This window comes from Dipteris shenzhenensis, chromosome 6, assembly GCF_047967505.1.
Source record: "Dipteris shenzhenensis isolate YYH24624 ecotype China chromosome 6, Dip_SZ_1.0, whole genome shotgun sequence".
Classification (NCBI taxonomy): domain Eukaryota; kingdom Viridiplantae; phylum Streptophyta; class Polypodiopsida; order Gleicheniales; family Dipteridaceae; genus Dipteris; species Dipteris shenzhenensis.
Window position 1 is genome coordinate 10,619,328 of NC_141601.1, and position 24,612 is coordinate 10,643,939.

Below are 24,612 nucleotides of genomic sequence, written 5' to 3' on the forward strand. Positions count from 1 at the left end.
TTCCAGCTTGGTGCTCTTTGATGGAAACCTTCATTTGGAGGAGTTTCAGATTTTGCATATTTTCAAAAATGCTTTTAGAGAAGGCTCTAGAAATCTTTGAGGAATAGAAAATTTTCTCTTCTTTTGGCCTTCTATTCACAAAGGTAATGCATCAAATTAGTGAAGGCCTAGGTTTGGTGCTTCCTCTTCCTGCCCACATTGCCTCTTTGCTGCTGAGTCCATTCAGCATTGCCTTTGGGAATGTAGACAAGCCAAGATCGTTTGGAAGGGGATTGTAGAGCTCTTTTGCATATTTGTCCCTCCTCCATCACAGAGGGCTTAGTTGCCCGACTCTCTATTAGGCCTCAGGTGCTCTATGAGATGCATAGCTCCTCTTGGGCTTTCTCCACTCAACGTCATTTAGTTGTAATATGCTCTCTTGACTGTATCCCCTACTCTCCCTATAGATTGGCACATGCCTCGATCGATGGACACTCGTTGGGAGATTATAGCAAGCACTTCTACCTGCATATTTGGTGATCTAGATGCATAGAAGCACACTTGATGGCTCCCAAGTTCAACCTTTTGCCAATGTATGACAGATATTGTAGACTTTTGATGGTCACTTGGTTGAGTATGAAGGGGTCTTTCGGGACTGCTTTTGCCAAATGGATTGTCTTCCTCGGAGATTGGAGAGGCTCAATTCAAGTTTGAGCTGGCACTTTCAGCCTCAATCCTTGTTCCTAAGCATTTCTGCAAAATGGCCATGGGTTAATCAGTTTGCACATTGTGGCGAATGCAAACCTTCTCACCAGGATATGTGAACAAAATGATATCCCGAGTGCCTAGAATGACAGAGTAATCTATTTATTTCTAAAAAAAAAGATTAGTCTTTGACAAATTGAGCAATGACTTCATTTTTGTTGTGATCATATGATACTTTGAATGCCCCCAAGGACATGTACAACTTATATGGCTAGTTTCATCTCTTTGACATATAAATTTGAATAATGAGATCTACTAGTTTTATGCGTCAATATAGTTGGGAGTAGGGGATGCACTAGTAAGCAACTTTGACACTCAAATCTTGAACTTGGAAAAAATATGAGCTGGTGTCAAAGGCGTTATAATGACCTAAAAGGAAGCTAATAATGTTAGGCAAATGCCCACCTCTCATGTAAAGTTGCCCACTAGTATTCCAAGTGCCCAATGTTGTAGGCCCCCCCCCACATGAGGACAAGATTTGGAGGGTCCCCAGTTTAGACAAAGGAAGGTGTCTTAGTTCGTAGACCAGATGGTTATGAAACCGCCTATTTGGACTTGACCATTTATTCAAGTGGGATATAAATTCATACCAGCATCGGGGGGGGGGGAGGGGGGTCGGGCCCCCCAAGTAGCAGGGGTTTGGGGTGGCAGCAACCCACACAGGTGGGGGTCCGAGGGCCTCTGAGGCCCCTGGCTCGACGGTATGACTTGTAAAAAGATCTATAGTCGGCTTGACGGTAAGAATTTTAAAGAATCTATAGTCAGCCAGTCTGACGAATTTGTATGGCGCACTATATAATAGTCAACCTCTTGTCTTGAGACAATCCGATATAAAACGCTCATATTCCTGTGTCCAGCATCTGTTCAAATCACAATCTAAGCTCTCTCATGACAGCGCACGGGTGGACAGCAGTAGCTGTCAGTTGTATCGGCAGTTTTGACATCTCAGATTTCATTTTCTCGTCTCAATTTTCTATTGTGTGCTTGCATTTCGTTGTTATCTTCGGCTGCATCCTATTTTCTTTCAAATAATACTAACAGACCTCAAAATGTAGTATACAGCAGCAACATGTCCCCGCATCATTTTTCTTGCTGATACTTTGATATAAAGATCCACATGTGTAGAATAAGAAAGAATTGCCCGTTTTGCCTCCAAGGTGTCTTAGATAATGGTACCTTAAAAAAAATTAAAGATTGGCACACATTGATGGTGGAGCTCAAGAGCAAACAATAATTTGCAACTCAATTTATCAACCTAATTTGTTAGACATTTTTGTTCAGGCACGTTTCCAAAGCAGGTTGGTCGTCCTGCAAATTCAAATTCTGGAAAAGAAATTAAGCTAAATAATTTGATACCTCCCTTGTTATATCATGGTCATCTTTTGACTTGTAAGTGCTTCCCTGTTAGCATAGACATTGCAGGGAACAGAAGAAAATAGATGGCATACTTGTGGATATTTTACAAAGCTCACAAAAGTTCCCAAAGTAAAAAAATGCAGCCCTTGTCTTTATATCATAACATTGTTTGAATAATAAAACAGTTTAGAGAAGGAAGCTGTGGAGCACCTGCAGCAAAGATTTCCACTACATGAATCTGTTTTAGAACAGGAATTGTGGAGTAGCAGGAAGCTGCTGCTAATGTGGTTTGTTGCTGCAAGCTTACTTGTTTAGCCTGGTTATTGGAAACCATAAATCACACTTGAGATGCACAGGATTTGACCATATTTGGTTCCAAAAAGGGAATCAATTTTGGATCATGATGATGTGGTAAACCAGCTCTCGCACCCAGGGCTCGACACTTTGCACCAGCCTAATTACAAAAGGCTCTTGGTCAAAATATGTCTAATGTATTGGTCAAAATACAAAAGGATAAATTGTAAGAGGTGCTCACCACTACAGCTCCAAGAGTAAGCATGTTTTCTGGTGACATTGTAGCACAGATAGCTGCATAGTACCAAAGAAAAGGTGTTATAGACCACACCATTGCACTGGACTTAAAAACAGACTTAGACATCCAAAAGCAATGTATGTATTCTAGCAAAGTTCTTTTGTTTATTACATAGCCTTTCAAGAACGAAGCAGAGTTTTTCACTCGGTTGACTGTTGATTGGTGAAGCAAAAATGATTCATAGATACAAAAGAGTTTGATGTTGATGTCAAGCGTTTCCCTCATGAGTCATGCCATGAGCTTACCATAGAGCACAGCACCAATGAATGCATCTCCTGCTCCAGTAGTGTCCACAAGCTCAGAAGATGGTATGGTCTCTGCTGTGCCCATCAGAAACCTTCCAGCAATCTCATTGGTGAACTCACGATTTTTGCTATCGGCTCTAAATAATCCCATCTAATTTCAAAGGGAAAAGACACAGGGTGCATCAAATACATACCACAGCAAGCTCGAATATATACAAAAGTGTATGGCATGCTCTTAGGTGCTTGATGAATATTGCGACTATATTCCTCACTGAATCTCAATAGCTGAGAGAGCTTCTATCTCCAGATATCAAAGAGATATATAGCATACGAAGTTCAGAAGAGTCCAGTCAAAAGCTCTGCCATGATTTCATATATGTGATACACTACATATGATGATATATCAACTCATTTTACTGGCATATGATGTGAAGTTAAAGTTAGCAAAAAAAGATAGTAACAAATAATTCTATAAGAGATCAGTACTTCTTGCTGTTCTATTAGTATTTGTTCAAGCAATGCAATGTACCTTGGAGGAAACAACAAATGGCTCAATTTCCTTTCTACTCTGTCTCTCCATAAGTAGCGACTCATAGATTCTCTGCGCATCCAATATGTCGAGATTTGACGTATCTGCACATTATAGTCATCTGGAATCAGTTGATCTAGAGTTCACCCAAAAAGACTCTAATAGTTAGTTTTTCTGTCAATACAGAGAAATGCCATTCTACTTTTCTGTCCAATCACATGAAATGCCAAAGGTGGATGCACTTGTATAAACAATCAGATGCAATTTAAATATGTTTGTGGATCAAGTTATCCTCAAATGCAAAGCAAAATTATGATGTGGGAGTACGACACAAAAAACTAGCCTCAAGAGAAGGAAGAGAGAGAGAGAGAGAGAGGGAGAGATGATATGGTATGGTATGATGGTGTTAAAGTCCACTTGAGACCCTTCAAGATCTATGGGACTGGAAACCTCTATTAACTATAATGGTTCTTTTATTTTCAAAAATTGAAAAGAAATCTCTATAAAACTTGTCATGTTGTGAGTATTGCTTAGTAACTGGTGTGCTAGCCCAAGGACTTTGTCGTGGTGTCCCAATCCTATCTTTCGGTAGCTCCCTAGCTGTTTGGCTGGTTGTTCCAAGAGTGTCATGACATGAGTACATAGTATTTCACAAATTAGTATGTTAATCAATGGTATTGGTCAAGAGAAGAACATTGGTTCAGATAGCTCTAAAATTGGAGTCATTGTGAGTGAGACAGGGAGAAAAAACGTTATGCTAAGTTATAGGTCATTACCTAGGGGTAAAAAGGGATCAATGATTATTAAATTGTAGGGACAGGGGTCAAGGAACCTTGGAAACTCTAGTACCTAAGGTCTAAGGATTAACTTAGGGGCCTTAGGGAGGATTGAAAACTCGTGTGGTAGAGAGAGAGAGAGAGAGAGAGAGAGAGAGAGCACGATATAGCTACCTATACACTATGTTATATTGAACATAATCATGAATATATACATGAGAACTCCCTTAGGTTAGGGGTTTCCCCTAATGCCCTTAAGGTATGGTGCAATTTACATCGTCCTTAATACCCCCTCTTAAATTGCACTGGGTAAGTAGAGGGTGCATGTACAAGACCTTTTATGGATTTCGTTTGGTGCACATGATAGCATCCAAGACTTAAAAAGAAAACGAAAAATAATCAAAGTAGTATGTGCATGTGTGAGCACAGTGACTACGTAGTGGAAGCATGCACAATGAGTACAACTTATGTAATCTTGTACATATATGTGCATTTCCCCCTCTTAAGTTGTGGGTTATCCTTTGCGTGTGGGAATAAAACCAAGAAGATAGGCTAAAGGGCAGAGAAAGGAAATGTGCAAAAAGTAAATTCCACCTGGATCACAGACTAGTTGATTGAAATATGACTGCGTACATGATTGCATGTATGGCTGTGTGCTAAACATGTCACAAGTTGCCATGGACTATGCAGCTACTCTGTAGAAGAGGCATCCAGATCTGAGGCTAGTTGATGTAGCTATGGAGAAAAAATCCGATAGGTTGTGACATGCAAGGGTATCACCAACCCAAAAGAGTTGACAACAATGTCGAAGGTATGCTACAGTAGAGTAATCTCTATTATCTGATACCATGATAAAGTGAGGAGAGAGAAAGAGAGAGAGAGAGAGAGAGAGAGAGAGAGAGAGAGAGAGAGAGAGCACACGATATAGCTACCTATACACTATGGTGTATTGAATATAATCATAAATATATACATGAGAACCCCTTAGGATTAGGGCTAGGTTTTTCCCCTAATGCCCTTAAGGTATGGTGCAATTTACACCATCCTCAATAGTTTGGTAGAGTTAGTGGCTTTTCAATGTTCTTGAATAGAAGACAACAAAGGACTTGATGAGCATGCTGGAAACATTGTACAAAAAACCATCAGCTTCTAACAAGGTATTTCTTATAAAGTTTCTATTCAATCTAAAGATTTTAAAAGAGGGGTCTAGTATAGCTGATCATTTGAATCAATTCAATACGAATACAAGCCAACTACGGTATGTAGGATTAAACTTTGATAATGAGGTTTGAGCTCTCTTGATTTTGTACTCATTGCCAGAAAGTTGGAATAGCTTGGTCATGGTTGTGAGTAACTCTGTTTATGGGTCAAACACTTTAAAGTTTGATGATGTTGGTGGTGTTCTCCTTAGCAAGGGAATGCAATGGAAAATCTTAGGTGAAACATCAGGTAATGCTTTGACTCTTGAGAACAAGGGAAGACAAAGGGAGAGAGGAAAGAGCCCAAGACATTGCGACAAGTCAAGAAGAAGTAGATCCAAACAAAAAGGGAACCTAGAGTGTTGACATGAAGGCAGGGAGCAGAACGTGACTAAGGAGAAGACGGTATTGAGACCTCTGATTATTCAGCCAAAAGAAGAAGGCTAAAATCAGTGCACTGGTTTACAGAAAAAGACAAGGAAAAAGGGCTTATTTCAGCTGTTTTCGACATAAATTAAGCAAGAGACGGATAAGTACCGCAAACTCTAGAGAACATTTGACTTTTCCTGTAAAATAAACCAAAATTTTGAGATTACAGCAAGTCAATTTTCTCTTACTAATAAAAAGGAAGAGTGGAAGGTCCATTAGGTGGAACTTATACACAGCTTGATTATGACAATCCACTAATGGAGTTCCCCTCCTCTTTCCAACAAGAATCCCATGATAGAGAGTTCTCTTTTGAAAATAATAAGAAAATTTAGTCCAAGGTAAGGAGTTTACACCTTTAGCCCCAAAATCCCATGCACATGGATTACAATCAAAATGCAAAGAGAATAGAGGAAGATGAGCTGGTTGATAAGATAGTTAATCAAGGTTTCCAAACAGGGAATTCAAGGAGTTGATCACACTAGCGGAAGGCAGTGTAGATGGAGATGCATGGTAACTCTATCTTCAGATGAGTACCTAGGTCTAGTGTTCTAAATTGAAAGCGAAAAGGCGAATATCAAGATGCCAAAACTAGAGATAACAATGTTGCCACATGTGAAAGCAAGGAACATGCAGTGTGGAGCAATTGAGCATGCAAGAGGAATTGCAGGAAGATAAATCAAATTGGAGGTAAACCTTTACGAGATGAAGAAAGGGAGAAATATTGTTCATAGTGTCGCTTGCTGAAATCAAGCACGAGGGTACTTTGGAAAGTACCAAGAGTAATTAAGAGTTTAATGGTACCCAAAAGTAATTGAGGGTTTTCACATTTGGAGGCCATGGTACCAACAAACAGTGTTATATTGACCAATCTACTTGGATCCTTGAAGGAGGTTACTAATTGTCTCTTTGAGAGTACAATGGGAAAATACATTGTAAGGGATTAAGGATTGGACTTACCACCCAATTGTTAATTTGTTTCAGCTTGGTAAATTGAAACCGAAGGTAATGTATTATTCAATGCATGACTTGAGGTATCCTAGCATAGAGTAGTTCTAAGCTGGCCACTTCGGACTAGACTATTTGTTTGTTATAGAAGAGTAGTTCTAAGCTGGTCACTTGGGACTAGACAATTTTTTAATTATAGAAGAGTAGTTCTAAGCTGGTCACTTGGGACTAAACCATTTGTTTATTATAGAAGAGTAGTTACAAGCTCGTCAATGGGACTAGAATATTTGTTTATTTCCAAAAGTTCCATGAGGTGCACGAAAACGACAACAGGGACAACTACAGGGCACTAACGAAGCTAACTTTTCTTACTCTTCAATTGGATTATTATTTTATTAAAAGGAATGAATAAGATAACATGAACATAAGGGATTAAGTTTGCATTAGAAGCTTGAGGGTAAGTGGTAAGATAGCAAAGAAAAGAGACATGGGTTATCCTACAACTCTAAGAAACTTCCATTGACAATATCTGCATGTAGTCCACAAACACTACCTATGACAGAAATTCGATCATGTTTACTTATTAGCTAAGGATAGCTAAAAATTAAGCAAGTGGTAATGTCATAACATGAGTACTCAATATTTCCAAAATTAGTATGTTAATCGATGGGATTCATCAAGAGAAGAACGTTGGTTTAGACAGCTCTAAAATCGGAGTCATATAGAGTGAGATAGGGAGGAAAAGGGTAAGTTATAGGTCATTACCTACGGGTAAAAAGGGATTAGAATAATTAAAGTATAGGGAGAGGGTCAAGGAACCTTAGAAACTCTAGTACCTAAGGTCTAAGGATCATCTTAGGTCCTAGGGAGAATTGAAAGGGCACATCTAATGAGGTATGAGCCCTTGTGTAGTCCCATCTTCATGCATTTCAACTCCTTCTCAAATCTCACATCATCACCAATAGTACCCAGTGTTTGAGAGCACTTAGGCTACAGCCTATGCACATAGATAGTCACTCTAGTCTAGCGTATGAAAATAGGTAAATAAATGCCCAGTGTAAAGGTCATGGTGGCGCTACTACAACTTGAATACTCTAGGAGGGTCTAGTAAACAGCCATAGAGTCTTAGTTTCTCTACTAATCAAATATAAATCAGGAATTTGAGGAGAGAATCTAGTTCATTACAAAGAGGGTTTTTAGAATGTCAATGCTTCCGCTATTCATTTCCCTGATGTGTGCATAGGCTCGACATTGTAGGAGCACATGCTGCTCATTTTCTATCTCCCTTGTGGGGCAAATTCTGCAGATTCTTGCATCTCTTGGGTCTTTCCCACCTGCCCCTTTCCCCTTGGAGGTGGTGCTTACTTGCAGATTAAATGCCTTTTGAACATCGATATATTGTCCCCAAAGTATTTTTACATTTCATATCTGTCCATTGGATTAATCTCCTATTTGAAGAATTGCATTTCCCCCTCCCCCCCGGCCGGTCTTGCCATATTTATAGTCACATTTCTGTGACTGATTTTCTGATTTCCCCCATATCAACTGGGATATTGCAGCTTGTATGCTCCATAAATCCATCTTCCCCCCCTCCCTGTGCCATCCAGTGGTCTTTGTAGCCTCCCTTGCCTTGTGTGGGATCTTGTTTGCATCCATCTTCTCAAGCTTGTTGAGGTAGGCCATGTATCGGCACAATGCTTCCCCTTTGAGAGGTATCATACTAGTCTAGGATGGGATAGGATGTGACACGTCCCTAGCACTCCTGAAACCTCTGATCTACAAGCAAACATACAAGCAAACACAAGGACACACCCAATGTGAGGGATCTAAGCAAGTTGCTCACCACCCAACCATGACATCTACGGGATGCGATCCCGAATCAGGAGATGTCCCCTCCGAGCCACGAGCTGAGCTATTGGCACGAACTCGATCCTAACCAGCCTGGTGTCCCATACCACCAGGTGGCGCCTAGAGGCCTGGGATCTGCTGCTCGGCCTTGGGCTACGCTAAGATGCAGGCGCGTGTCTGCAACTCAATCCAAGATCAGACCTAGCACCTGGGAACGAGACTTGCTCCCATCGGCTCTCTGAGAACTGAACCTTTGGGCCCCTTATATAGACTCGGGCCCAATGCGCCAAAAATAGTAAAGACCTTTAATTGGTTCGTACCCTTGCCACTCAACCCAAGAATCAAGCCTGCCTAGCCCTAAGCCTCCCTAGGCTACCTGAGCTAGTCTTGTGTACCCTAGGACACGTCAGATACCAATCCGTACACATGACATACTTCCCCTCCTCTAAGAACTCACTCCTGCGTTCGCTAAAAAACCCGGGAATGTCCTTTGGAGGTTCGGTAATGTCTCCAATGTTGCATCCTCCTCAACACGATCCTTCCACATGATAGTTCGATTACAAATCTGTCTTTCACGAAGTTCAAGAATACTCTCAGGTTTGTGTGAAATAAAAGTCAAATCTATAACTTCTACTATTTCTTGAGGAGAAACAAGTTGATCATCCGCACCTAGTAACTCTTTCAATCTACTAACATGAAATACTAAATGTACTTTAACATCAGGAAGCAATTTGAGTTTATATGCAACTGGTCCAATTCTTTTAATGATCTTGAAGGGACCACAGTATCTGGGGGATAATTTCGGAACTAAACTAGTACTTAGGCTCTTGGATTCCTTGGGAATATGTAAATATACCATCGTCCCTTCAGAGAACTCTTCGGGTGAACGATGTCTATTAGCATAAAATCTGTCTCGATCTTGGGCACTTCTAATAGACTCCTTGGCAGACTGCAACATTTCTTGCATGTCTTGCAAGAATGTCTTTACAGCATCATTTTGAATTCCCTTGAATCCAACCATTACTGGTGACTTAGGTTGAAACCCGTACATAAGCATAAAAGGACTGTAACCAGTACTTGAATGCTTTGCACTGTTATAAGCAAATTCTATCATGGGGAGATAATCTTCCCGTGAAAACTGTCTCTTAGAAACATATGTCCGAAGCATATCTTCAACCAATTGATTGACCTTCTCTGTATTGCCATCAGATTGTGCATGATCTAAGAAACTCATACTTAGAGTAGTTTCCAACTTCTCAAAAACAAGTGTCCAAAAGTTACTTGTAAACTTTGAGTCCCTATCACAGACTATGTCGGAAGGCAAACCATATAGCTTAAACAAGTGGTCCACAAACACGTGAGCCAACTGAACAGCTGATATGGTCGATCTAGTAGGTAAGACTCTAGCCATTTTGTCAGACGGTCTACTATGACCCAAATGGAGTCATGATCCTTGCGCATTCTAGGAAAACCGGTAATAAAATCCATGGAAATACTTTTCCATTTATTACTCGGGATTTGCAATGGCTGTAATAAACCCGTGCTTCTAAGGCATTCTGCCTTAGTAACTTGACAAACCCGGCAACCTACCACATAGTTTTCAATAAATGCACGCATCTTAGGCCAATAAAAGGTATGTTTCAAAAGAGAGAGAGTCTGATGTATACCTGGATGTCCAGCACTAGGAGCATCATGACACTCCCAGAGAATCTTGGATCGAAGATCCAAAACATCTGGCACACATATCTTTCCATTCCGGAACAGCAAGCCGTTCCTAATCATCCACTGGCCTCCCGCAGCCTGTACCGTAGGTGGCACAATCCCCGAGTCCTCGTCAACCATGGAGCTTCCATCCTGGACCTTCTGCCACCAATAAGAACTGAAATGACTATCAGTTGCGGAAAGCCCCCTCAAGGATTGAAATAGGTCTGAGGATATTTCCGTAAATGACATTGCATTTACAAACTTGACTCGACTTAAGGCATCCGCCACACTATTCATCGAACCCTTTCGATAACGTATTTCAAAATCAAAATCTTGCATTAACTCTGACCATCTAGCCTTTCTTCCCCTTAATTCAGACCTGTCACACACATACTTGATTGATTGATGATCTGTCAATACAAGAAACTTTGAACCATACAAGTAGTGCCTTCAGACCTTTAGAGCAAAAACAACTGCATAGAGTTATTTTTCTAGTGTGGGCCAACAATATTGGGTGTCGTGTAGCTTTTTACTCTCAAAAGCTACAAGTCTGCCCTCTTGGAATAAAGCTGCCCCAATTGCAAAGTCACTCGCATTGGCCTCTAAAACATAAGGCCGAGTAGGATCGGGTAATGCAAGAACATAAGCTTCCTTAATAGTTAGCTTTAAGGTTTTAAAAGCCTTGTTCAATGCATCATTCCAAGAGATCGGCTAGGTAGACCTGCGTCCACAACCTTTCAATATGTTGGTCAAGGGTGCCGTGATGTTCGAATAATCATGCACAGACTTCCGTACAAAAATCGTGAATCCTAGGAAAGAACGAAGTCATTTCACTGTCTGAGGGATGGACCATTTCAAAACCTTCTGGATACAATCTAGATCAATGAAATTTTGTGTCCTAAATTAATGATCTTCTTCATAAAGAAGTCACATTTACTCATCTTGGCATAGAGCCTATGCTGTCTTAGAATGACTAAGACAATCCGGAGGTGTCCAATGTGAACCTCTAGCGTTCGGCTATATACCAAGATGTCATCTAAGAACACAACAAATTTACCCAAAAAATCTCGGAGCAAATCGTTCATCATTTGCTGGAAGGTAGTAGGAGCATTGGTCAAACCAAAAGATAATACGAGAAATCTGTAGTGGCCATACCTAGTTCGGAATGCAGTTCTATCTATGTGTTTAGCATAGATACGCATTTGGTCATAACCCGTACGCAAATCAATCTTAGTGAAGTACTTCGCTCCGGCCAAACGGTCTATCAAATCATCGAAACGAGGAAGAGGGTATCGATTCTTAATTATCACTTTATTCAATCGGTTATAATTTACACACATTCTCCATGAACCATCTTTTTTCTTTCTTAAGCGGATAGGTGCTCCCCAAGGCGATTTACTTGGATGAATATAGCCCATATTCAGATAATCTTGTAGCTGGGAAGCTAACTCATCCTCCTCAAGATGGCTCATCCTACACTGTGGAATACTAATAGGTTGAGCCCCAGGTACTAAATCTATGCGATGGTCTACTGCCCGCTCTGGAGGTAAACCTTCCGACAGGTGAGTGGGCAATACATCCATGAAATCATCCAACAATGTTCTCAATTCACCGTGTTCAAACACACTTAAATCATTTTTGTTATTAACAGAGACAACAAATGAAGAAAGCGGAATCAGCTTGGAGCATGCGCAGTCCACGATCTTGGAGTAGGAGACGAAGTGGCCGAGTTTATAGGCTGGTAAGCAGGATTTTAGAAAGCCCTGCTTTTCAAAAGCCCACCCTCCAAACTTGGAGGAGATGGTGCTTTTTTTAAGCCTCTAGGCCCCCCCGAATAGCACACAGCCCGAATCGCGATTTGGCTCCAGCTTGCTGCACACCTCCCTGCGCTCTTCTTCTACCTGCCAACGCATTCCTTGAGCAGCCAGCCCGTTCGCGGGATCCTCTCGGTTTGCCTCAGCACTACGCTTGCCTCACGGCTCCCTTCACACTTCTCTACCCGGACCTCACTGCTCCCTCCTAACTACACCTCTCTCTCTCTCTCTCAGCCCTTCACATGTTGCAACGAATTCACCTTTCCCTCACTCTCTCTCCTTCCTTCTTTCCCAATATAGAACCACAACCCTTAACAATGAACCAACAAGCACTTGCAGGGCATGAACATGAATTTCGAAATTGAGGCATACCTGGATAAATCTCGTCCAAATTTACTCGTAACAGAGATTCCTACCTTAGGAGTTGGCTCTGATATCAACTGATAGGTCCCTAGCACTCCTGAAACCTCTGATCTGCAAGCAAACACAAGAACACACTCCAACATTAGGAATCTGAGCAGGCTGCTTACCACCCAACCATGACATCTACGGGATGCAAGCAAACACAAGAACACACTCCAACATTAGGAATCTGAGCAGGCTGCTTACCACCCAACCATGACATCTACGGGATGCGATCCCGAATCAGGAGATGTTCCCTCCGAGTCACGAGCTGAGCTACTGGCACGAACTCCCAACCAGATCCTAACCAGCCTAGTGTCCCATACCACCAGGTGGTGCCTAGAGGCCTGGGATCTGCTGCTCGGTCTTGGGCTACGCTAAGATGCAGGCGCGTGTCCACGACTCAATCTAGGATCAAACCTAGCACCTGGGAACGAGACTTGCTCCCATCGGCTCTCTGAGAACTGAACCTTTGGGCCCCTTATATAGACTCAGGCCCAATGCGCCAAAAATAGCGAAGACCTTTAACTGGTTCGTACACTCGCCACTCAACCCGAGAATCAAGCCTACCTAGCCGTAAGCCTCCCCAGGCTACTTGAGCTAGTCTTGTGTACCCCAGTACACGTCAGATACCAATCCGTGCACATGATAGGATGTCTGTACTTGACCCTTCGTTCTGAGTTTATGTAATGTTTCTATTCTTCTCCAATAAGCTCTAGAGAGACGGGTTCCCAAGTCGCATCCTTAGAGGATCATTGTTTATAGGTTGAGAAAATCTTGTGACAACTTCACTCAGATCGCAGGAGATCTTAGTTACAACCACCTTGCTCTACCAATGGTGGTTCTAGGCAAAGGAGGTGACTCCTCAGGTGGAGGTAGCTAGGTAGGAGGTTTGGGATCATATTCTTCATGTGGTCACCACACGCATATGTGGCCCTTTCATGGATGAGGAGATGCTTGAGTCTCTCTTGGTGCAAAAATTCCCTAGAGAGGACAGCTTGTTCCCTCTGTTCGTCCATAGCTTCTAGGAATAGTTTTGTAACCCCCCTAGTCTTGTGTACCCCAGTACACGTCAGATACCAATCCGTGCACATGATAGGATGTCTGTACTTGACCCTTCGTTCTGAGTTTATGTAATGTTTCTATTCTTCTCCAATAAGCTCTAGAGAGACGGGTTCCCAAGTCGCATCCTTAGAGGATCATTGTTTATAGGTTGAGAAAATCTTGTGACAACTTCACTCAGATCGCAGGAGATCTTAGTTACAACCACCTTGCTCTACCAATGGTGGTTCTAGGCAAAGGAGGTGACTCCTCAGGTGGAGGTAGCTAGGTAGGAGGTTTGGGATCATATTCTTCATGTGGTCACCACACGCATATGTGGCCCTTTCATGGATGAGGAGATGCTTGAGTCTCTCTTGGTGCAAAAATTCCCTAGAGAGGACAGCTTGTTCCCTCTGTTCGTCCATAGCTTCTAGGAATAGTTTTGTAACCCCCCTTTTGAAAGATTTTCGACACAAATGAGATTGGATTTGTCTGATCTTGAAAGGGGAGGACTGGACATGTATTCGTCAATGGCGGCCGGTCTTGATAGGATACCATCATGATACTTAGAATTGTTTTTTCAGGGAGCAGCATCCTAGAAAACATCTTCATTTCCTAAAAGGCCATGGACTAGGTGCGACAATAGTCTCAACCTCTCAAGGTCTTTCTTGATTTCAAGAAGCCTTTGATAGGTGTGGAGATAATTTTCTTCATTCTGACCTAGTCCGGACGTGCCTCATGATCCTACAAGGGGAGTTGTTGGATTTTGAGTTTGCAAATGGCAGGGCCGGGCAGAAACCTTGGAAGGATTTCTTTTTTGGACGCATTCAGGCTTGCACACCGACCTTGGGAGATGATTGGGTGGACAGCCCTCGCTGGATTTTTACTTCTGCCTCTCTCAGGTCTCCTGCCTCTCCTCTCATGATTGCCATCCTAAAAGCTTGGGGGAGCTTCAGGAACACTCTTCGAAGGGTTCCGCCCTCTACCCTTGAAGAGATTGATAGGCAGCCGATCATTTGGAACAATAGTATACTTGATGAGCATGGCAAACCACTGGGCACTTCCCATTATATGCAATGGTCTAAATGGGAGAGAGGCCCCGCCTACACAGTAGGCACTTGGAAGGCTTTTATCAGGCTACCTGAGGATCAGAGGCTATAGTCCGTGAGTCACCTCAGAGGGGTAGCACGCAGGATTCAGCAGATAGATGCAGCCATCCCGGTGGAATGGACAGTTGAGATGCCTATTACTTCCACCACTTGGATGGGAGCTTTTTCGAGGACAACAGTTCCTCTACAGGTGATCGCTCTTCGAGATCTCGGGAAAGATGTTCTAGTCTTTGACGTAGGGGATGGAGGTATACTCTCTAGATCCACGGATGGTATTCTTCTAGAGGTTGCCTTTCAGCCTGTCAGGATTGCTGGTTTTGTGGACCATGGAGCGGGCTTGCAGTGGTACTTAGACCTCGACCCTCTGCTCTTGGCCTTGGGATCCTGGAGGTTGTGGTTATATGGAGGTGCACCTATCAGGTGCTTGCAATGGGACCCAGGAGAGTGGGAGTGGATAGATCATGGACACCGAGAGACGGGGATTCCCTTCTTTCGCTTCATGGTTGGTAATGCCAGGAGATTTCAGCTGAGCAGTAGAGGTTGGATTCCCTCCAGAGCCCCCCATTGGGATAGCTTCTTCATCACCACAGATTTGTGTATGAATTTTTGGAGGAGGCTCTGGAAATCCCTCAGAAATAGAAAGATCTGGAGGGATTGCAGTGAACCTGTGGAGATCACGATTTGGGGCTGATTCCACTTGCCCTCGTTGTCCGCTACAGGAGGATTTTTTTGTTTCCCTTTTAACTCGGCTTTGACCCAGTTGAAGAGGACACACAAGCAGGGAGTTTCTGTTTTCATCAGGTTCCCTAGTCTCCCCTCAGTTTATCACTGGCTTCTTTTAGTTATTGGCGAGAGGTTTGGTGTGGTAGCAGAGATCCCCCCCCCTTCCTGGCGAGCCCTCTTCGGCTGCTGAGGTGGTCAAGATGGATGGGGTACCCAGGGTTAGGGTCAATGTCCAGGACCCTAATATTTCAGATGACCACATCATGCTACAGCGACCCGATGGGTCATTCTTCCACCAGAGATTTGAGGTTGCAGGTCGGTAGGACCAGTGCAGGATTTCCAGATCCTCGGGGTACTTCGCCAGAGATTGCCCAAAGAAGAAAAAGAGGCCCAGAAAGCAATCAGCTCGTACTAGCTTACTACAGAGAGCACGAGCAGGACCTACTGCTTCATAGGCACCGCATCAAACACGAGCTCCCCCTCTTCCTAGGGCTCTTCGAGTCCCTCCTGCACCCCGCACCACCTCTGGCCCACAGTGGGTTAGGTCCTCTACTTCAGATCATACTTCCACCGCTTCGGAGGCATCCCCCTTGGAGCCTCGGGAGGCTAACGCCTTGGAGCCTATTGTTCAGGAGCCTTCTTCCACTCCACCCCAAGATCAAGTTGTACCTCCCTCAGCAGCCCAAGTTGTTGGCACCTCGTCCGTAGCACTTCTTGATCAGGACCCAATACAGGTGCCTCCTTCCATGGATAGAGGGAAGGGGGTCTTACATTCTCTCCCTACTTCGGTAGAAATCCTGCGGACCCTATCTCCAGGACTAGCTCAACGGAACTCCTTTTCTGCTCTTGAGGAGCTCTCTGACCTCCCAGATGATGAATTTGTACCTTCCACTTTCGGAGAGCCAGTTATCAGCATCCCTATTGAGAGATCTTTCTCTCTCTCACCTGTGGACTTTCCTCCCCTTGGACCTCGTGTGTATGGCATGAGGTCAGCTCCAGTGGAGGGTTCTTTTTCCGCCACCAGGTCGGGTAAGGTATTCCAACCCGCTTCCTCCCGCCGATGAGGATAGCCAGTTGGAATATACAGGGATTGGTCGACATCCCTCATCGCCGTCGCAGACAGCTGATCAAGAATTAGCTCCATCCAGGTGTGTCAGGTGGTTCCTTAGACATTCTTTTTCTTCAGGAACACAAACTGGATGCCAGAGATTGCTCCAAGTCAAGTAAGCTATTTTCAGGCCGGACTTTTTGGCTTCCTTGCCTTGGGAACCAGAGGGGGTACATGCATATCAGTTTCATATTCTATTCTCCCTCTGGTCATTGGACACGGTACCATCACCCCCTCCAGGGCCCAGTGGATTTTACTTTTGATTGACAAACGTAACGTTGGTTTCCTCAACCTCTACGCTCCGAACAACAGAGGGGACCGTGTTCTTTTTTGGAAAGAGTTGCTCTAATGGGCTGACATTGCAGATTCGTGGATTATTGGAGGTGACTTCAACATGGTTGAGGCACCATCCGATAAGCAAGGGGGCAGAGAAGGTGGTATTCATTCCCTCGAGAGAGCAGCTTGGGATGCCTTCTTGTTCAAGTTCAGCGGCAGAGATGTTTGGTCAGATGATGCATTTCATATTCAGTCTTAGTCACTTTTGTTTTCATGGTCAAACCGTAGGGTGCAAATGCCTATCCATGCTCGGATTGACAGATTTTATAGAGGGGGGACTGTTTGCATTGCACCTGGTGTTTCCACCTCCGACCATTTTCCGGTAGTTTTGTCTATCTTAGAGCCCCATCTGAGAGGACGGTCTCACAATATCAGGATCCCTGATGCCTTATACACAGACGAGACTCTCACAGAGGCACTCTTGGAGATCTGGGTTTCTCACTTGCGGGGGGGGTGGCCGATCCCTCACATGTGGCCACAGCACTTGTCAGTATCAGCAACTTTTATCACTTTGTCGCTCGTGCTCGGCGAGGTGAGGTACTCAAGCGGGAGATTGGTATCCGCCGGCAGTTGGCAGCCTTGCAGAGGGAGGAGCAGAGACGACCATCAGATGCTTGGATACAAGAGCGCCTTGCTGCAGCAAGGGCTCACTTGCAGACATTGCTTGATCAGAGAGTAGAGTATGCCTTTCATGCACGGGAGTCCTTTTGGGTACAGATGGGAGGGAGAGTCAATAAACACTTTTTCTCTATACTTGGTCCTAGACATAGTAGAGAGAGTGTTAGGCAGCTTATTGACTCTGACGGCGTTTTGCAGTCTCATCCGGATACTGTCATGCACTTAGCGACATATTTTTATGCCTCCCTTCTTTCTGCAGATCCTGACACACAGGCCAGAGATGTGGCTAGAGATGTAGTTTGGCAGAGTTTACCTGTGTTGGTCACACCAAAGATGATATGCTCACTTGACGCACGCTTCACCAACACACAGTTCAAGACTGCTCTCTCCACCCTTCATAAGGGCAAGTGCCCTGGTTCCGATGGTCTTACTCCATCTTTTTTTACAGCCTTTTGGGATATGATAGGTGATCATATTACTTCAGCCCTGCAGCGCATTTGGGACTTGGGTGAGATGCCTGATTCACTGACCGAGGGACTCATACACCTTATCCCGAAAGGTGGCAACAGGAATTTTGTATTTCATTGGAGACCCATCACTCTTTTAGGCACTCTATACAAAATCCTTGCCAAGGCGATCAACATCCGATTGCAGCCCCTTCTTCCAGACCTCATCCATGATACTCAGACAGGCTTTGTGCATGGCACGAACATATTTGATGATACATTTTCCTTTTGGGAAGCCACAGAGTGGGCTATGCACACAACAAGCAGAGGCTAGCAGTTCTACTCTTGGACTTTGAGAAAGCCTATGACAAAGTAGATTGGGGTTTTCTTGAGGGCACTCTTCTACGATTTGGATTTTCAGATGCATGGATTAGAGGGGTGGCCTCCCTTTACAGATCAGCCCACAGCCAGGTTTTGATCGGAGGGGTAAGGGGTGACAGGTTTCAGATTTCCAGGTCAGTTCGTCAGGGATGCCCTTTAGCCCTCTTCCTCTTTCTTTTTGTGGTAGAAGCTATGAGCTTCTTTCTTAGATCTCAGGCTGATCTTTATGGGCTGAGATTGCCCTTGAGACAGGAGCAGGAGCTTCTTGACTGTGAGTTGGCTGATGACACTGCTATTTTTATTGAGGCCTCTTTGCAGTCACTTGATTCTTTCCGAACAGCCTTGGATATATTTTGCTCAGCTGCAGGGGCACACATTAACTGGCATGAATCCTTTGGCTTTTGGATCAATGATGAGGACACTCCAGGCTGGGGAGTTGACATTGGCTTTTCATGGATTCAGAGGGGTGTTCCTGTCAGATATTTGGGATGCCAGGTAGGATTGGGCATCTCTCCAGCACAGCAGTTTGCCCCAGTACTGGAGAGTATAAGGAAAAAGCTAATTTTTCGGAGCTCAGCCAAACTCGACCTTGCATCTAGAGTTGTGGTAGTGAACCGGTTTGTGTGTTCTTGTTGGTGCCGGTCTAGTGATTGCATCACTCAGCTCATTAGACCAGTCAGGAATTTTTTATGGAGTGGACTTGATGGCACGGCAGATGTTGCAGCGAGGGTGGCCTGGGAGACCATTATTCTCCCTACATGTGAAGGGGGCCTTAATATCATTGACCCGGACTTCCAGTGCAGGGCATTGCTCTGTAAGGTGGTGGTGACGGGACTCATGCCTGGGTAGGAACCTTGGAAGGATTTCTTTTTTGGATGCATTCAGGCTTGCACACCTACCTTGGGAGATGGTTGGGCGGACAGCCCTCACTGGTTTTTACTTCAGCCCCTCTCAGATATCCTGCCTCTCCTCTCATGACTGCCATCCTGAAAGCTTGAGGGAGCTTCAGGAACACTCTTCGAAGGGTTCCGCCCTCTACCCTCGAAGAGATTGATAGGCAGCCGATCATTTGGAACGATAGTATACTTGATGAGCATGGCAGACCACTGGGCACTTTCCATTACATGCAGTGGTCTTGATGGGAGAGAGGCCCCGCCTACATAGTAGGCACTTGGAAGGCATTTATCAGACTACCTGAGAATCAGAGACTACAGTCAGTGAGTCACCTCAGAGGAGTAGCATGCAGGTTTCAGCAGAGAGATGCAGCCATCCCGGTGGAATGGACAGTTGAGATGCCTATTACTTCCACCACTTGGATGGGAGCTTTTTCGAGGACAGCAGTTCCTTTACAGGTGATCGCTCTTCGAGGTCTCGAGGAAGATGCACTGGTCTTTGATGTTGGGGATGGAGGCATAGTCTCTAGATCCACGCATGATATCCTTCTAGAGGTTGCCTGTCAGGATTGCTGGTTTTGTGGACCATGGAGCGGGCTTGCAGTGGTACTTAGACCCTGACCCTCTACTCTTGGCCCTGGGATCCTGGAGATTGTGGCTATATGGAGGTGCACCTATTAGGTGCTTGCAGTGGGACCCAGGAGAGTAAGAGTGGATAGATCATGGGCACCGAGAGAGGGGGATTCCCTTCTTTCGTTTCACGGTTGGTAATGCTAGGAAATTTCATATGAGCAGTAGGGGTTGGATTCTCTCCAGAGCCCCCCATTGGGACAGCTTCTTCATCACCGCAGATTTGCGTAGGAATTTCTGGAGGAGGCTCTGGAAATCCCTCAAAAATAGAAAGATCACTCTTTTCTTTTGGCTTTCTATTCATGGAGGGATTGCAATGAACCAGTGGAGATCACGATTTGGGGCTGATCCCACTTGCCCTCGCTGTCATTCTGTAGAGGAGTCAGTGCGACATTGCCTTTGGGACTGCAGTCAGGCGAGGACTGTTTGGAAAGGGGTTGCTCGGATACTCAGCATTTTTCATACTTCCCCTTTCTTCATGACTTGGGGCTCGGTCGCATGGCTATCCCTTACTGGGCCCCATGTGTTTTATGAGGGTGAGCCTTCTTCTTGGGCACTCTCGGTCCGCACTCTTGGTCCGCCGGCAGGTGATAGAGCCCTGCTCTCTTCATGATGTACCACTTACTCCCTTCAGAGCTTCCCATGCTTCAGTGAACACCTCTTGGGAGATTTTGGCTAGCATTTCCTCTTGGCACATTTGGAGAGCCAGATGTACAGAGGCCTTGGATGGCACCCAAATACACCCATCACAGGTGTTCACGGGTATTTGGATTGACACGGTTCACACGTTGATAGCCATTTGGGCTAGCATGCAGGGCCCTTCACGGGCAACCTCTTCTAGGAGAACTGTTTTTCTTCGAGTTTCGAGGGGTTCTCCCTTTTTCTCGGAGGTTTCTACTGGATTGAGATGGCACTATCAGCCCCAATCCTTTCTTTTTGGCTCTTGATCTTTTCATGCATTGCATGGTGTATCGCGTATGGAGCTTGCTCTAACGGTTTTCTTTAATACTTAATAGAAGTCTCTTTTTGCAAAGGGTAGGGCCTTGTATATAGAGGGCTCGGCTAAGAGCCTGGAGAAAGCAAGGAACTATTGGAGGTATATTGGAAGAAAGTAGTTGGCTTTCTTAAAGGTATAGAGGAGATTCACGCATAGGGAGGCACCCTTAGGTTTTAGATGAATACCTAGAGGATAAATGGTGTGTTATCTAGGACAACTAAGGTCCTGAATTGGGCCGCCTATAACTTCATGCCATCGGCAAGTGGATGGAGATTTTAAGGGGTGACATGAAGTGGCATACCCCCACATGCATTCACCATGAATGGAAGGGATGCGTGCCACATGGAATCAATCTACTGGTCTAACTAGGGTGGATTTGGCACATGTCATGCAACAATGCCCTCACTACCTTGATCACTCTAGGGCAGTCAATCAGATGTTAGTATTACATCTATGCATGTTGTGTTATTGCATTCTGATTGGGCACACCATGTCATCAATTCCACATATGAGGCTTGACCCTAACCCTTCTTAAACCTTCTGAAAGGGAAAAGGTGGTTTCACCCTCACACCTCCTCAGCTTGTGCTATGTATGGGTTCATCGTGTGTTGTTACAGTTAGTTGCTTTTCAGTGTGTGCTCTCACCATCTTTTGGTGAGGATTGTAGCCAGTGATTGGCATTTCAGTTTGCATCAATTCATTTGTGTTTGCACATATTCTTACTTGTGTGTGGAGGGCAGCCTTGCAGGCCTTTTACATGTTATCAGAGCCAGGTCGCTAGACCTGCGAAGACCCCGGGTCTACCAGAAGGTGCAAATATACACGAGCAAGGGTATTAGATAAGAGTCTCTGCAACAATTATAGAGAAGCAAGTCTTGAAAAGAAAATTGGAACCTGTACACAGAAGAAGAACAGAAAAAATATGTAAGACTTGATGATACTTGCAGAATATGTACTATGAAGTTGAAACAAAGTTTGTCCAACAAACTGCACGACAAATTCAGGCAATGATATGCAAGAGCTCAAAGGTAGCAGTGACTTTCTGAAGTCCTACACAAAGAATCGGATGAAACCGATGGGTTAAAAGCGACGTGGTCACAAGAAAAGCAAGACCTAAAATAAAAAAGGGCTAGCAAGTGTAGCTGCGGTTCCAATAGTTGGCAGCAGCAAGGACAAGTACAAACGGGATACCAGTGGTGATCTGCTTAAGCACAACACAGACGAGCACTAAAGAGGCATGAAGACAAGTGATAACCCACAATTATATCAATGAATTGAGATCAACAGTGGAGCATCATTAGGCAACGCTGAAGTAGGACGGTTGGGTGGACCTTCAAAAGCTGGCACCAAAGAGTGCAAGCATTTAAACAAAATCGTAACTGTGATAAAAACAAGTGGCACATAGGGGAGCAATGGATATTCCAACTAGAAAATTGTGGAGGTGGTGCAAGGATTCTATAGGAGCAGTGAGACTCATACACAAGCGAAGCAACCAGGTTTGAAGCACTTGCAATTGCAGTCCGAGCATGTATGCTGTATGCAGACACAAGGATCAGCAAAAGTAAATCACAGACTATCTTCTACATTAAAACTTTAGTAGAACATGAAAATTGACTCATGGAATTTTCTTCTTGCAGGAAATATTTCCTTTTTTCAAAGGATTTCCTTTGTGTAAAGATACTCATGCTACACTCAAGGCATTCACACACCAAGGGTTGTCATTGACGAGCGATTGTATTGCTGCTTTGTGGATTTTCACAAAGCCATCGACACAATACCACGAGCCAGACTATTTCGACAACTACTAGATCTAGGATATAGTCAATACATGATTGGGCAGTCCGAACACTATCTAAGTGGGTATGAAGCAAACTCAGGACTTCGACTGGGTGGCCAGAGCAGAATATGAGCACAATTGGGGTCAAACAAGGTTGTTCTTTGTCACCAACCTTGTTTAACCTACATCGACGAGCTAGAGTCGTTCATCATGACATTGGAAGAAGCAAGTTCACCCTTGGTTGGTTCCCTGATCCCGACTCTACTATACGCAGATGATGTGGTTCTACTCTCCTCATCAGCCTAGGATCTCCACCAAGGTTATGATCTTCAACAAATCCTGGGCAGCCGCACATCGAGAGCATTTTATCTTTGACGGTGCACCAATCGAGATTGTTGCAACCTATACATATCTGGGGGTTCTCTTCTTGGGACCGATCTTTTTGGCGAAACTAGCCATGCAGGCTTGTATGAGCAAAGGATATGCCACACTAGGCAGACTCGAGTGTAGTGGTGTCACTCACATTTTCAAGACCATAGTACCAACTCCCTTCTCTTTGATTCACTTGTCGGTCCAGTTAGAATGTACAAAAGTCCTTTTGGGGAACAAACCTATTGGTGGTCCCGCATAGTTGAGACTACAGTTTCTGCTTCTTGGTCAGATGATCCATAGCAAGCCAACGGTCCAATGTCACATAATACTAGTAGAGTTTAGGGCTACCCCTCTGCAGCTCAATGCAGTCTTCCAGGTGGTCACTTATCTCCATAGAGTAAGGAAGGGACTTTGGTACCATGCCATCTAGACAATGCAGATAGCCATGGCTAGGCAGAGGGGATCAAAGGAGTTGGTATGCTTGCACATGCAGATGGTTTGTAGGCTTGGGACTACAGATGGACAAGATTGCCACTGTTTCAGTATAGCCTTGAGGTTACATCCATTCTGCTCACCTACCACGAGCTGAACCAGGTCATCAAAGAGGATACATTGCAGCTCCACCCGTATAAAACTTGGCTCGCACCTCTTGAGCCTCCGATAAAACTCGTCTTCTACAGAGATCACTACTTACTGATCTCAGAGGAGGGGTTTACCGAACCAATGGTCTATACCCAAATTCATCTCCCACATGCACTGAGCATCTCAATTGGACAGTTTCGGGTATCATCCCACAGGCCACATATTAAGATAGGGCAGGCAGAGGGCATTCCGCACAAGAGACGGATCTACACTTAATATGATATGCAAAAGATCGAGACAGAGAAACACTTTGCATTCTTATGCCCTATGTACTATCTACTCAGTAAACATTTTGGCCCAATCAAAGAGTTATTCGAACATCCTAATCACCCGCGCATGGCTGTTTTCCTCTAGGCCCAAAGACGTAGGAATAACTCATGTGAGCGCAGAGGAGAGCACAGGAGGGACTGCCGAATCCCAGTCAGGACGATGATGAACTTTTTCTCCTGTGATCTGAGCCAGGGGTGGCAAGGGACTACACGTGGTAGAGACCTAGAGTGCATGACTCAACAGACTCAACCTCGGGTGGACACTCACATGAGGATTACAGGCATCTCCTGTCTAGTCTTTGAGGTGGCGAGATAGACCGCAAGATCACTCGTCAGACAATGAGCTTCCTCTCAGAGGCTACAGAGGAGGAGGGAGGGACTTTGTTTATTTTAAGCTGCACCAACAATCCATCATTGATTTTCTACCTTAATGATACCAGCCCTCACTAGATCGATCCAAAGCCATTATCAGACGAGCTCAACTTGTCTATCCTCAGCCGACCGGTGGAGTTTGTCTCGGATGGATAGCTGTTTTGTCGGCCAACAACCCAGGGCCTCCCCTCATTTCCCTTTACATTTGGGTTCTCTCTTTCATTGAGTGACAGCACCATGTAAATATTTTCTTGTCTCAAACACCACCCTTGGCCATGGTGCCCATTTGTAGTTGCCTCACCCCTTGGCTTTCAT

At 44.4% G+C, this 24,612-nt stretch overlaps 1 protein-coding gene across 3 annotated transcripts in view; it reads right to left on the minus strand.

The window, feature by feature from the left end:
• Positions 1-2,231: 2,231 nt before the first annotated feature.
• LOC147900769 (pfkB-like carbohydrate kinase family protein) overlaps positions 2,232-24,612 on the minus strand; it is a 157,720-nt gene continuing 135,339 nt past the window's right edge. The window contains exons 10-13 of one of the 3 annotated variants that reach the window (XM_087375563.1): positions 3,467-3,570; positions 2,938-3,088; positions 2,636-2,688; positions 2,232-2,554 (exon numbers count right to left, since the gene is read on the minus strand). In XM_087375563.1, coding sequence (XP_087231689.1) covers positions 2,438-2,554; positions 2,636-2,688; positions 2,938-3,088; positions 3,467-3,570 — 425 coding nt within the window. In that variant the 3' untranslated portion in view covers positions 2,232-2,437. Of the gene's footprint in view, positions 2,689-2,937; positions 3,089-3,466; positions 3,571-24,612 lie in introns of all 3 variants that reach the window. The other 2 variants (XM_087375564.1, XM_087375565.1) reach the window with 2 other exon arrangements.